The 12542-nt window shown below is 47.6% G+C and overlaps 1 protein-coding gene across 1 annotated transcript; it reads right to left on the minus strand.

Annotated features, from left to right (window-relative positions):
• Positions 1-699: 699 nt before the first annotated feature.
• Positions 700-10861, minus strand: LOC140721675 (uncharacterized). The gene is given in 4 exon segments (XM_073036471.1): positions 700-2765; positions 2767-4215; positions 9666-9835; positions 10685-10861. Coding segments are annotated over 2 exon segments (2214 nt in total). The 5' UTR covers positions 3727-4215; positions 9666-9835; positions 10685-10861; the 3' UTR covers positions 700-1511.
• Positions 10862-12542: the final 1681 nt, after the last annotated feature.

Raw genomic sequence — 12542 nt, forward strand, 5'->3', positions numbered from 1 at the left:
GGTCTGATCTCCCTGCAGCCATGTCTCCGTTGTCCCAACAACATCATAGTTACCCATTCGCACCTGGGCTTTTAATATCAGTGAAGTGTCTATCAAGCTGAGTGTAGGCAGCTGACTGGGTACATTTGAGGTGGAGATAGAGAGGGATGGGCATAGAAGCATAGATCAGTCATGGCCATGTTGAATAAACATAATATCATAAGACTTCCTCCTCATCTTCCTTATGAATTGATTTCCCTGTAGTCTGAGGGTGTACCCCTAGTCCTGGGCTACGCACTATGGGAAACATCCTCTCCATATCCTCTCTATCTTGGCTTTACAGTATTCAGGAAATCCGCCCATAATTCGAAACTCCAGCGGGAACAGCACAGAGACATCATATACCATGAGCTGGAGTCTTGTTAAGCAGTTTCAGCTGCAGCACCTTGTTCAGAACTATCTGAAAATCCAAATAAACAACATCCACCACTTTTCTTATTTCACCAAAGAATTCTGAGAGATCTGTCTGGGAAGATTTCTCCTGAGGCCAACTTTGGCTGTACAGGGGAGGATTTAAAAGGACTGTCATGGAACAGAATCACTGGCAGGGTCCAGCTGGCCAGAGTTGACTCTCTGCTGTACACTAGGTGTGTTATAAATTCACTTAAGTACCAGAGACAGAGTTTAAAATAAACTGATTTATTTGTTTCAGATTCAGAACATTAAACTCCAGTCCCATTAAAGGTGAAAGAAGAAACTCCTCCCACTCCCAGTGACCGGGGTGCAGAACTGGATGTGGTGAGCAGTAGCAATAATTGCAGAGTTCAGCACCGACAGTCACTCTCGAAATTGCATTCAGCAACAGTGATGGACAAATATCCAGCATGCAGCTTATTGAAACTTTCTCCCCAGTGCGAACCCGGTAGTGTGTCACATGTGTAACATGCTGCAAGGTTTCACTGCTCATGTAATGGCCTCACTGCAATGTTTCACTGCTGAGGTAATGGTTTCTCTGCAGCAGCAATGTTTAGGTTAAGACTAGAGATAACAGGGTTTTGGAATGCGGGGCTATCCAATGAGAGAAACGTTCTTTCTTGTGAGTCTGGAAGAGAGAATTTATGGTCTTTCGCTAGGGATAGATGAGAAGACATGAATGGAGAGAGCGGGCCATTTTTCTTTGTTTACTTACCTAATCCTGTAGTCAAAGTCAGAATTATAAAGCTCAATCGTTTAATCGCATATTGTGTACTGTTTGTAATTTTGGGGAACTGATCTGTAACAGGCGACACATCACACAGCATCCACCCAAACAAGATTTCACAAGTTTGGCCGGGCTGTGGGGCTATCACCCCCTACATTAAGCTGCTAGCTGAAGCGAGAGTTACATAAGCCGAGATGACCGAGGGAATCGCTTCCCACAATCGCAGCAGGTGAACGTGCATCATTGACTCTCCAGTTTGAAGTCAATGATGCACATTTGGCTGATTTGGCTGAGAGAATCTCTTCCCAAAGTCTGAGCAGGTGATTGGCCTCTACCCACTGTGAACTCGCTGGTGTCTCTGTAGTTGAGATGACCAAGTGAATCCCTTCCCGCATTCCGAGCAGGTGAACGGCTGCTCCCTGGTGTGAACTCGCTGATGTACCTTCAGTTGAGATGACTGAGTGAATCTCTTCCCACAGTCTGAGCAGGTGAACGGCCTCTCCCCAGTGTGAACTCTCTGATGTACCCTCAGTTGGGATGAGCAAGTGAATCCCTTCCCACAGTCTGAGCAGGTGAACGGCCTCTCTCCAGTGTGAACTCGCTGATGTACCTTCAGTTGGGATGAGCAAGTGAATCCCTTCCCACAGTCTGAGCAGGTGAACGGCCTCTCCCCAGTGTGAACTCGCTGATGTACCCTCAGTTGGGATGAGCAAGTGAATCCCTTCCCACAGTCTGAGCAGGTGAATGGCCTCTCGCCAGTGTGAACTCTCTGATGTACCTTCAGTTGAGATGAGCAAGTGAATCCCTTCCCACAGTTTGAGCAGGTGAATGGCCTCTCCCCAGTGTGAACTCGCTGATGTACCTTCAGTTCAGATGACTGAGTGAATCCCTTCCCACAGTCTGAGCAGGTGAACGGCCTCTCGCCAGTGTGACCTCGCTGATGTACCCTCAGTTGGGATGAGCAAGGGAATCCCTTCCCACAGTCTGAGCAGGTGAATGGCCTCTCCCCAGTGTGAACTCGCTGATGTATCTTCAGTTGAGATGAGCAAGGGAATCCCTTCCCACAGTCCGAGCAGGTGAACGGCCTCTCCCCAGTGTGAACTCGCTGATGTATCTTCAGTTGAGATGAGCAAGGGAATCCCTTCCCACAGTCTGAGCAGGTGAACGGCCGCTCCCTTGTGTGAACTCGTTGGTGAGCCATCAGGTAAGATGACCGAATGAATCCCTTCCCACAGTCTGAGCAGGTGAATGGCCTCTCTCCTGTGTGAACTTGCTGATGTGTCTTCAGGTTAGATGAGCAAATAAATCCCTTCCCACAGTCCGAGCAGGTGAACGGCCGCTCCCCGGTGTGAACTCGCTGGTGTTTCATTAGGGAGGATGACTGAGTGAATCCTGTCCCACAGTATGAGCAGGTGAATGGCCTCTCTCCCGTGTGAACTCTCTGATGTACCTTCAGTTGAGATGACCGAGTGAATCCCTTCCCACAGTCTAAGCAGGAGAACGGCCTCTCCCCAGTGTGAACTAGCTGGTGTACCATGAGGTCAGATGACCGAGTGAATCCCTTCCCACAGTCTGAGCAGGTGAACGGCCCGCTCTCCAGTGTGAACTCGCTGATGTACCTTCAGGTTAGATGAGGAAGTGAATCCCCTCCCACAGTCTGAGCAGGTGAACGGCCTCTCTCCAGTGTGAACTCGCTGATGTACCGTCAGTTGCAATGAGCAAGGGAATCCCTTCCCACAGTCTGAGCAGATGAATGGCCTCTCCCCAGTGTGAACTCGCTGATGTACCTTCAGTTGAGACAACCGAGTGAATCCCTTCCCACAGTCAGAGCAGGTGAATGGCCTCTCTCCAGTGTGAACTCGCTGATGTACCATCAGTTCGGATGAGCAAGGGAATCCCTTCCCACAGTCAGAGCAGGTGAACGGCCTCTCCCCAGTGTGAACTCGCTGGTGTGCCATTAGGTCAGATGAGCAAGTGAATCCCTTCCCACAGTCTGAGCAGGTGAACGGCCTCTCCCCAGTGTGAACTCGCTGATGTATTTTCAGTTTAGATGAGCTAGTGAATCCCATCCCACAGTCTGAGCAGGTGAACGGCCGCTCACCAGTGTGAACTCGCTGATGTACCTTCAGTTGGGATGAGCAAGTGAATCCCTTCCCACAGTCAGAGCAGGTGAACGGCCTCTCCCCAGTGTGAACTCGCTGATGTACCTTCAGTTGGGATGAGCAAGTGAATCCCTTCCCACAGTTTGAGCAGGTGAACGGCCTCTCCCCAGTGTGAACTCGCTGATGTACCTTCAGTTGGGATGAGCAAGTGAATCCCTTCCCACAGTTTGAGCAGGTGAACGGCCTCTCCCCAGTGTGAACTCGCTGGTGTACTTTCAGATGGGATGACTGAGTGAATCCCCTCCCACAGTCTGAGCAGGTGAACGGCCTCTCCCCAGTGTGAACTCGCTGATGTACATTCAGTTGGGATGACCGAGTGAATCCCTTCCCACAGTCCGAGCAGGTGAACGGCCTGTCCCCAGTATGAACTCGCAGATGAGCCATTAGGTCAGATGGGCAAGTGAATCCCCTCCCACAGTCCGAGCAGGTGAACGGCCTGTCCCCGGTGTGAACTCACTGGTGAGCCATTATGTCAGATGACCGAGTGGATTTTTCCCCACAAATTCAGCAGATGACCCGCCTCTGCCCAGTGTGAACTGACTGGTGTGTCCACAGGTGGGATGACTGACTGAATCCCTTCTCACACACAGAACAGGTGAATGGACTTGTCCCAGTGTGAACTCGCTGATGTACCTTCAGTTGAGATGACCAACTGAATCCATTCCCACTGTCTGAGCAGGTGAATGGGTTCCCCCTTGTAAATAACGGGCGCAGAAGTCGGTCAGATGATCGAGTGAATCTCTCCCCACAGTCTGAACAGGAAGGAAGATGAAGTGAATCCCTTGCTCCACTTCATAAATATCTGGTCAGAGACAGCAAAACTGGCGTGATCTGCTTGAAATTCCAGTCGACAAATTCCTCATTATTTTCAACCTGTAAAAAGATTTACTAAATCCATCAATGGGTGTAGGACAACATTTCAGATGAGATCACTTGACTCGTCAAGGTGTGATATGGCTTCACACCGTTACAGTGAAGTTCAACCCAAGTTGGAGAGAGAAGTCATCTTCTAACTGGGCACAGTGCTAGTATCTGGAATGACCATCAAATTCTCTGATGCTCCTCCTGTCTCTATGAGAATGGGGCATTTCTGCCATTTCCAATCTGTGACCTGGCTCATTTTGACTCTCTCCATTGGTATTATTCCCTGTTCCCACTGAGCTGCATGGGTGCCTGGCCCCACAGTAACTGAAACACTCTCACACAAATAGCCGGTACTCAGTCCACACACCCACCACTCTCTGTGTAAAAAAACTAACCCCTGACATCCCCTCAGTATCTATTTCCAAGCACGTTAAAACTACGCCCCTTGTGTTAGCCACTTTAGACCTGGGGGAAAAAGCCTCTGGCTATCCACATGATCAATGCCCCTCATCATCTTTTCACCTAAAATATGCTCTAAACATAAACAAGGGAATCATACATTGCTTTGAGGTTTTGTTAGAAGTATACAAAATTATTAGGGTACAGATAGGGTAAATGCAAGCAGCATTTTCCACTGAGGTTGGGTGGGATGATAACCAGAGGTCATGGGTAAGTGGCGAATGGGAAAATTTAATGGCAGCGTGTAGAAAAGCTCTTCACTGAAATAGTTGTGAGAGTGTGGAATGAGATGTCAGCATGAGTGATGAATATGAGCTCAGTTTCACCATTTTAAAGAAGTTTGGATGGGAGCCTGGATGGTAGGGGTATGGAGGACGATGGTCCCGGTGCAGGTGGTTGCATTAGACAGCTTAAATGCTTTTTCAGCATTGACTAGATGGGCCAAGTAGCCTGTTTCCCTACTGAACTTCTGTAGGTTTCTGTGACAGAGAAACTGGACAAACTTGTTTGGAAGGGAAAAGGTAGGAGTGACAACGGAGCAGCAATGGCTGGAGTTTCTGGGAGCAATTCGGGAGCTGAGTGATCGATACATCCGAGGAAGTGAAAGCATTGGAAAGGCAGGAGGACACAACTGTGGCTAAAATGAGAAGCCAAAGCCAACATAAAAGCCAAAGAGAGGGCAAACAAAAGAGCAAAAACTATTGGGAAGCTTCTGGAAACCAACAGAAGACAACTAGAAAAAGTCAGATGAGCTCAGTGCGTGGAATCATGATATTGTAGTCATTAATGAGTCTTGGTAGCACCCAACAGTCTGAGGCATTTAGAGGAACAAAATATCCAGGGCCTCAATATCTCTTAAAAACCCAGGTTCCCTGCACCAGTTACCATTCAACCTTTATTTTGGCAGGCACATACACGCTCTACATCCTCAAAATTTCACTTCTGAAGGCCTCCCACTTACCAAGTACTCCTTTTCCAGAAAACAGCCTGTCCCAAACCACACTTGTCAGATCTTTTCTGATATCACAGAAATGACCTTTCTCCAATTGAGAATCTCAACCCGTGATCCAGACCTCTCTTTTTCCATATTTACTTTGAATCTCCTGGCATTATGATCACTAACTTCTGTCACCAGCTCTGGATCATTTCCTAACAGCTTCCTGCACACTTCTACGTCGGGAATCCTACCGACTGAGTAAGGGCACATTTGACAAACTCTACCCCATCTAGTCTTTTTACAGCATGGAAGTCACAGACAATATCTGGAAAGTTAAAATCACTTACTGAATCAACCGTTGTTACTTGGCATGGCGTGCGATCTCTCTGGAAATTTGTTCCTCTAAATCCCTCAGACTGTTGGGTGCAACCAAGTCCCAAGAATGGATACAATATCATAATTCCCTGTCCTGAGCTCATCTGGCTTTCCTACGATGCTTCTTGCATTGTGATATACACAGCTCAGCCCTTTCATCGCACCATGTTCAACCATTTGATTGCTGACTCTATCTGAGGTCTGAACAACATCTGACTGGTCTGAACAAACTCTCCCTCATTGGCTCAAAAACAAAGGAGCTGGTTGTGGAGGACAGGAGGAATGGAGGCAGACTAACCCCTATTGACGTCAATGGACCTGGGGTTAAGATGGTGAACAGCTTTAAGTTCCTCAACATAAACATCACCAAGGATCTCAAATGGTCTGTACATACCAGCTGTGTTTTTCACCTCAGATGGTTGAAGAAGTTTGGTATGGGCCCCAAATCCTAAGAGATTTCTACAGGGAGACAATTGAGAGCATCTTGACTGGCTGGATCACTGCCTGGTACGGGAACTGTACTTCCCTCAATCAGAGGAACCTGTAGAAAGTGGTACGGACAGCCCGGCACATTTGCAGATGTGAACTTCCCATGATTCATGGAAAAGAATAAAGTGAACTCGTGAAAAATATAATGAACTGATTGTGGTGTGGTTATTGATCCGGCGAATTGAAGTTTACACCATAAAAAGTTTCCCATGCGGATACATCACACCTTTGTGTGGCTACTCTCTTCTGTTGACTTCAAGAAATAGCAGAGAACTGTGGACTTCGCTGAGCACATCATGGAAACAAGCCTCCCCTCCATGGACTCGCTCTATACTTCCTGCTGCCTCAGTAAATCAGGCAACATAATTAAAGATTCCCAGAACTCCAGACCAGACATTCTCAATTCTCAACCACCCATCGGGTCGAAGATAAGTGAAAACACAAAAACAGAAAACGTACCACCAGGCCTAGGGACATTTTCCATTCTGCTGTTATAAGCAAACTGAATATTCCTCAGCATTATTCCTCAGGAATTCCTCAGCTTCCTTCTTGCATTAATAGGGATATATACCTCGAAACATTGGCTGCACTTCGGCAAGTTATAACAGTGGAATGGAGTGAATGAAAAAATGCCCGCCCACAATGAGAGGACGTGACACTGGATCTCACTCCCTTGTATGAACGGAATAAAGATTAAACTGCACAACCACAAGAAAAACCCACATATGTAAGGTACCACACACATGATGTCAGACCCCGGTGTAGCAAACCCATGCATGACATCAGGCATGTGGAGGGGGGAGGGAAGGGGAGAGGATAGGATTTTTGGTTCTGTGGCTCTCTTCTAGGGAAGGTGGGACCTGTACAGAAGGTACCACAACAAGAGAGAAGGTTCTTTGGAAACTTAAGATCTGAAGGCAGATAAGTCACCTGGACCAGATGGTTTACACCCACAGTTCTGAAAGAGGTGGCTGGAGAGATTGTGGAGGCATTACTAATGATCCTTCAAGAATCACTAAATTCAGTAATGGTTCTGGAAGACTGGAACATTGCAAAAGTGACTCCACTCTTCAAGAAGTGAGAGAGCAGAAGAAAGGAAACTATAGGCCACTTAGTCTGACAGTGGTTTGAAAGATGTTGGAGTCGATTGTTAAGGATGTAAGTTCGGGGTACTTGGAGGCACAAGATAAAATAGGCCAGAGTCAGCATTGTTTCCTCAAGGGAAAATCTTGCCCGATGAACTTGGTGGAATGCTTTGAGAAATAATAAGCAGGGCAGACAAATGACAATTGGTTGATATTGTGCACTTGGATTTTCAGACCTTTGACAAGGTGCCACATACGAGGATCCTTAACGAGCTCTGAGCCTGGTTGGGTGGCGATGAGAAAGGAGCTGATCTTGGGTTTACATTGTTATGTGTGATTAGAAAACCATGGGGAGATGGGGTCCAGAGTTGGCCCCCCATGAACTATGCTGCTAAAGAGAGGGAGAGATAAAGAAGGGGAGAGGCGCCATGCTGCACATGCTGATAATGAGAGAGACACAAGGATTTAAAATTATGGCTTCTTTGCTGATTGTTGACTTTACTCCCAAGGACTTTGCCTGCTTGTGTGAATCCTTGCTGACACAGCAGAGTGATGCCAGATGCCTGCTGAGACAGGAGGGAGTGGCCAGTTTGATGGACATGATCAGCTGATGGATGGCTGGAACCCCGGCAGGGGAGATAAAAGACGAGTCTGCTGAGACACAGGCAGACACGCCACTGGACACTGAACGAGTGTTGTGCACCCACAGGAAGGTGGGGGCTTGGAGGATCGATTCGGGGGAATCGGTCCAAAGCTCACAGTGTGTGAAGGCAGGCCAGTGGGGGCTTGTGTGTGTGTCCATCCTCGCCTGGGTGACAAGTCCAGAACTGAAGAACGGTCTAGCCGGGAACGGAAGGGTCATAATCGATGACCACAACAGGTCAAAGGAACAAGAAGACAACGGAAGGTTTGCCTGCTGATTCCGCTCATCTCTCGTTCGCTCTCTCTCTCTCTCTCTCCAACGTCACAACAGCAACTACCTTAACCCAAACTGAACTGAACTGAACTCTGCATTATCCTAAGACTATTCATTTACCCCTTGACTACGATAGAACTCGGTTTTGATTCGTATTCCTACACTTCTACACTTATCATTGCTAACCTGTCGTATATATATATTTGCATTTTGGATACTGTATTACTTAGTTTACTAATAAACACCTTTAGTTACAGAACCACCAGACTCTAACGTATCATTCCATTTCTGCTGGTTTGGTTACCCGGTTACAGGTTACGTGACAACCTAAATCGAAGGTCGGTTGCGGGGGAAAGGGTCGGGATAGAGACAGATGTCTGGACAGTCTGGGCCTGGAATGCAGGATCAGTTAGTTGTGGTTCCCCAAGTTGTGAGAGAGGATGTTGGTGACATGAATCTGTTGATGTGTACGGGTGTGGGGTAAATGGTGGGAAAGTTGTGGGGCTACTGGCTGGTGGAGGGAGGTTGGGGATGTGGGTTATCGGACACAGTGTGACCCGGGAGGATGGGTCCTAGGGCAGATCACGTTGTGAGCAAGGGAGGATCTGGTCCATTGCATCAGACAGCTTTCAGGAAGTAACAAATCTCTCTTTATATTAATCACTGTCTAATCTTGCTGCTACCATTGTGTTTGTCACAGAGCCCAGAGTCTGGGAACAGCTCGATGGTAGGAAGCAGATGGTGATGATGGGAGGCTGTTTATTGGAGTCAAGGCCCGTGCCGCGTGGAGCTCCCCAGGGTAACACCCATTGCTACTTGTCATCTGTGCTATTAATCTGGTTGAGAATGTACGGGGTATGGGTAGTGAGTTTGCAGCAAGTAATTGCAAACAATTACTTCTTTTTGCAAGATAGTAAATATAAACACCCCTCTTTCCCTCTCTACACTCAGAACCAACCAAAAGCTACTTCAGAAGATGCAAGCTCTTCAAATGAGCAAACACTGAGGGAATGTGTGTGAGTTTAAAGAGCTGTGCTACTGACAGAACATTAGCAGATCTGGAGTGATTGCAACTGGGTCTGATAGAGGCATAAGTGGTATTTCTGGGCACATTCAGTCTCACTCCAATCATTCCCTACCTTCCTTTGTACTGTTCTGTGATGTCTAAAGGACCAGTATTTGAGTAAATGAGACTCACCAAACTTTCTCCTGACTGAATCAATGGAAACTCTGACTCAGAAGGGTTTCTCTCCAGTTGGTTCTCTCAATCCTCGGGCTGATTCACGTGTTGCTGTTCCCTCATCTTCAGTCGTGGTTTGCTTCCAGTTGTGGGCTTTTCTTCCAATCAATCTCTCACCGCAGGTGTAACTTTAACATGAGAGATAACGAACCATGTTAACAATACAAAGGAGAACAAAATATTTCTGCTCTCTGAAATCTAAACATTGAAGACAAATATAACGATCTCAGTGAACAAATCTGTCCCTGACACGTCACAAAACCTGATATGGGATAGGAAGGAGCCATCATTCAGTCATTGTAAGACATAAGATGTAGGGACAGAATTAGGTGATTCGATCCATCGAGTCTGCCCCACCACTCAACCATGGCTGAGATTTATTCCAACACCATATTCCTGCCTTCCTGCTGTAACCCTGAAGCGACTTAGCAATCATGAGATATTAATCTCTGTCATAAATATACCCAAATGGCAGCCTCAACCACCATCTGTGGCAACAAATTCCACAAATCAGACATCTTTTGGCTGAAGAAATTTTTTGATCTCAGTTTTAAAGGGAAGCATCTTTACTCTGACACCGTGCTGTCAATCGCAAACTTTCCATGCCCACTGTATCCAGGCTTTTCAGCATTCGGTAGGTTTACTTCACCATACATCCCTCCACTTCCCCCACCATCCCGCATCACCATCCATCCGCGGACGGTGGGCACACACCACGTGATCGTCCGTCACAAAGGGAAAGGCGGAGCAGATCTGCGGCGCACAGCCTCACGTGACCTGTTCGCGGGACGTCCGTTTCAATTCCGCGGAAATAGGCAGCCTGGGCTCCTGGTTTGGATCGCTCAATGCAGATTCAGTGAAGCCGACACATTTCTGACGAGCCCAGATAGCTGGGTACTAAATGAGAAATTGGCCCACGGTTCGGAGCTCATGGCTAACATCGGATCTCCTCACTCGGGATCGGTCTCAGTACTCACCGATGGGAAAGTGATATCTTCGGCCCGCAGACAGTGATCCCGACCCCCGGCTCCCCACCCAGGAGGCGGGAACCCTTTGCCGATCCGGGAGCTGATGTACTTCAGCGCTGTGAAAGCGAGCACACCGCCCGCCTGTAGACTGTGAGCATGCGCGAAGTAATTGTTGCGTCATTAGGAGGGCGGGGCCTCGGACGCAGACGCCCAGATACTGCCCATCTGCGGTTAAATGGGAGGGGCAAACGATATCACGTGACCCGTGGGGTCTCACACCCCCAGAGAAAGATCCAGCTCCCCATCACTCTGTAAAGAAGCAAACTTGCCGTTCACATCGCCTCTCACCCTAAATGTGTCAGACATTTCAACCCGCAGGAAAATTATATCGTCTGTTCACTGTATCTACTCCTCTCGTAATCTTATAAATGTCCATCCAGTCTCACCCCAGCCTGCGCCGCTCTGGAGAAAACAACACAAGTTTGTCCAACCTCTCGTTATAGCTCATGCCCTCTAATCCAGGCAATATCCTGGTAAACCTCTTCCACACCCTCTCCAAAGCTCCGACATCCTTCCAAGAATGGGGGCGCCCAGAACTATGAAATATTCCAGATGTGGCCTAACTTGTTTTATAAAGCTGTGTCACGAACTGTAACGTTTGAGAAACGAACCAGCTGCAATAGAGTTCACACTGGAGTCTGGTTTTAATGTTAAACCATTTCTTTTTAGTATCTACTTACAGTAACTTAACGAAATAAAGGAAAGGTAACAGTGTTTTGTGTAAATATAACTCCCAAACTATCGAGCCTGAGGCAACAAAGCTCAGAGTCTTGAGATGGTAAAGTAGGAAAGTTCAGTAATCCACGGAATAAATGATGGGAGAGAGATATTTGTGATCCAGGGTGAAACGTAGAGAAAAGGCCGTTACTTCAAAATAACCGTCAACGAAGATCTTATCCGTTGAATCCGTCCATATACGAGTTATCAACGAAAGTGACCTGTCACAGGAATACCGTCTACCGGGGTTGCCACACAACATACCCTGGCAATGGTTAACACAAGCGGTCCCCCAAGATATTCCACAATCCACTCCTACGGATTATACGAAGTGACAGCCACACACATTCGTTGTGGTTCCCTGTACCGATGATCAACCCACTCTTGTGGCACAGGAGAGTTCCAAGCCCCAGCTGCGACAAACTGAAGTGATCAGCTTTTCCTCTCTCTCTCTCTCGCTATCTCTCTCTCTCTCTCTCTCTCTCTCTCTCTCTCTCTCTCTCTCTCTCTCTCTCTCTCTCTCTCTCTCTCTCTCTCTCTCTCTCGACTGACCGACTGACCGACAGCCTGTCTGCAGATCGCTCTCTCTCTCTCATGATTAATCCACAGTTAGCGCTGTCAGCCTGTGACTGACGTCATAGTCCCCGCCTCCTCACGCCGGCGCTCTTAAAGAAACAGTCACAGTACGACCGCAGGCTCGTAACAGCTGCAACACAACTTCCCGACTTTTGAACTCAAAGCTTCAACTAATAAAGACAACCATGCCATTTGCCTTCTTAACCACCCGATCAATCTGTGCAGTCTCTTTCAGGGAGCGATGAACTTGGAGTCTGAGATCCCTCTGATCATCAACACTGTTCAGGGTTTTGCATTTAACAGTGTGCTGTCTCGTACATTCGACCTACCGAGCTGCCAAGATGATCATCACTGATCAAATCTCACTGAGATTTCTCAGGTCCTGTTGAATTTATTGCCAAGTGCGCAAGTACGGGAAGGTACAGGTACAGAGAAACACTGACTTGTGGCAGCATCGCAGGCAAGTACATTCGGATAACACACGGAACACAGGTTATACGATTCTCTGTCAGTA

Source organism: Hemitrygon akajei, unplaced genomic scaffold (genome assembly GCF_048418815.1).
Source record: "Hemitrygon akajei unplaced genomic scaffold, sHemAka1.3 Scf000059, whole genome shotgun sequence".
Taxonomy (NCBI): domain Eukaryota; kingdom Metazoa; phylum Chordata; class Chondrichthyes; order Myliobatiformes; family Dasyatidae; genus Hemitrygon; species Hemitrygon akajei.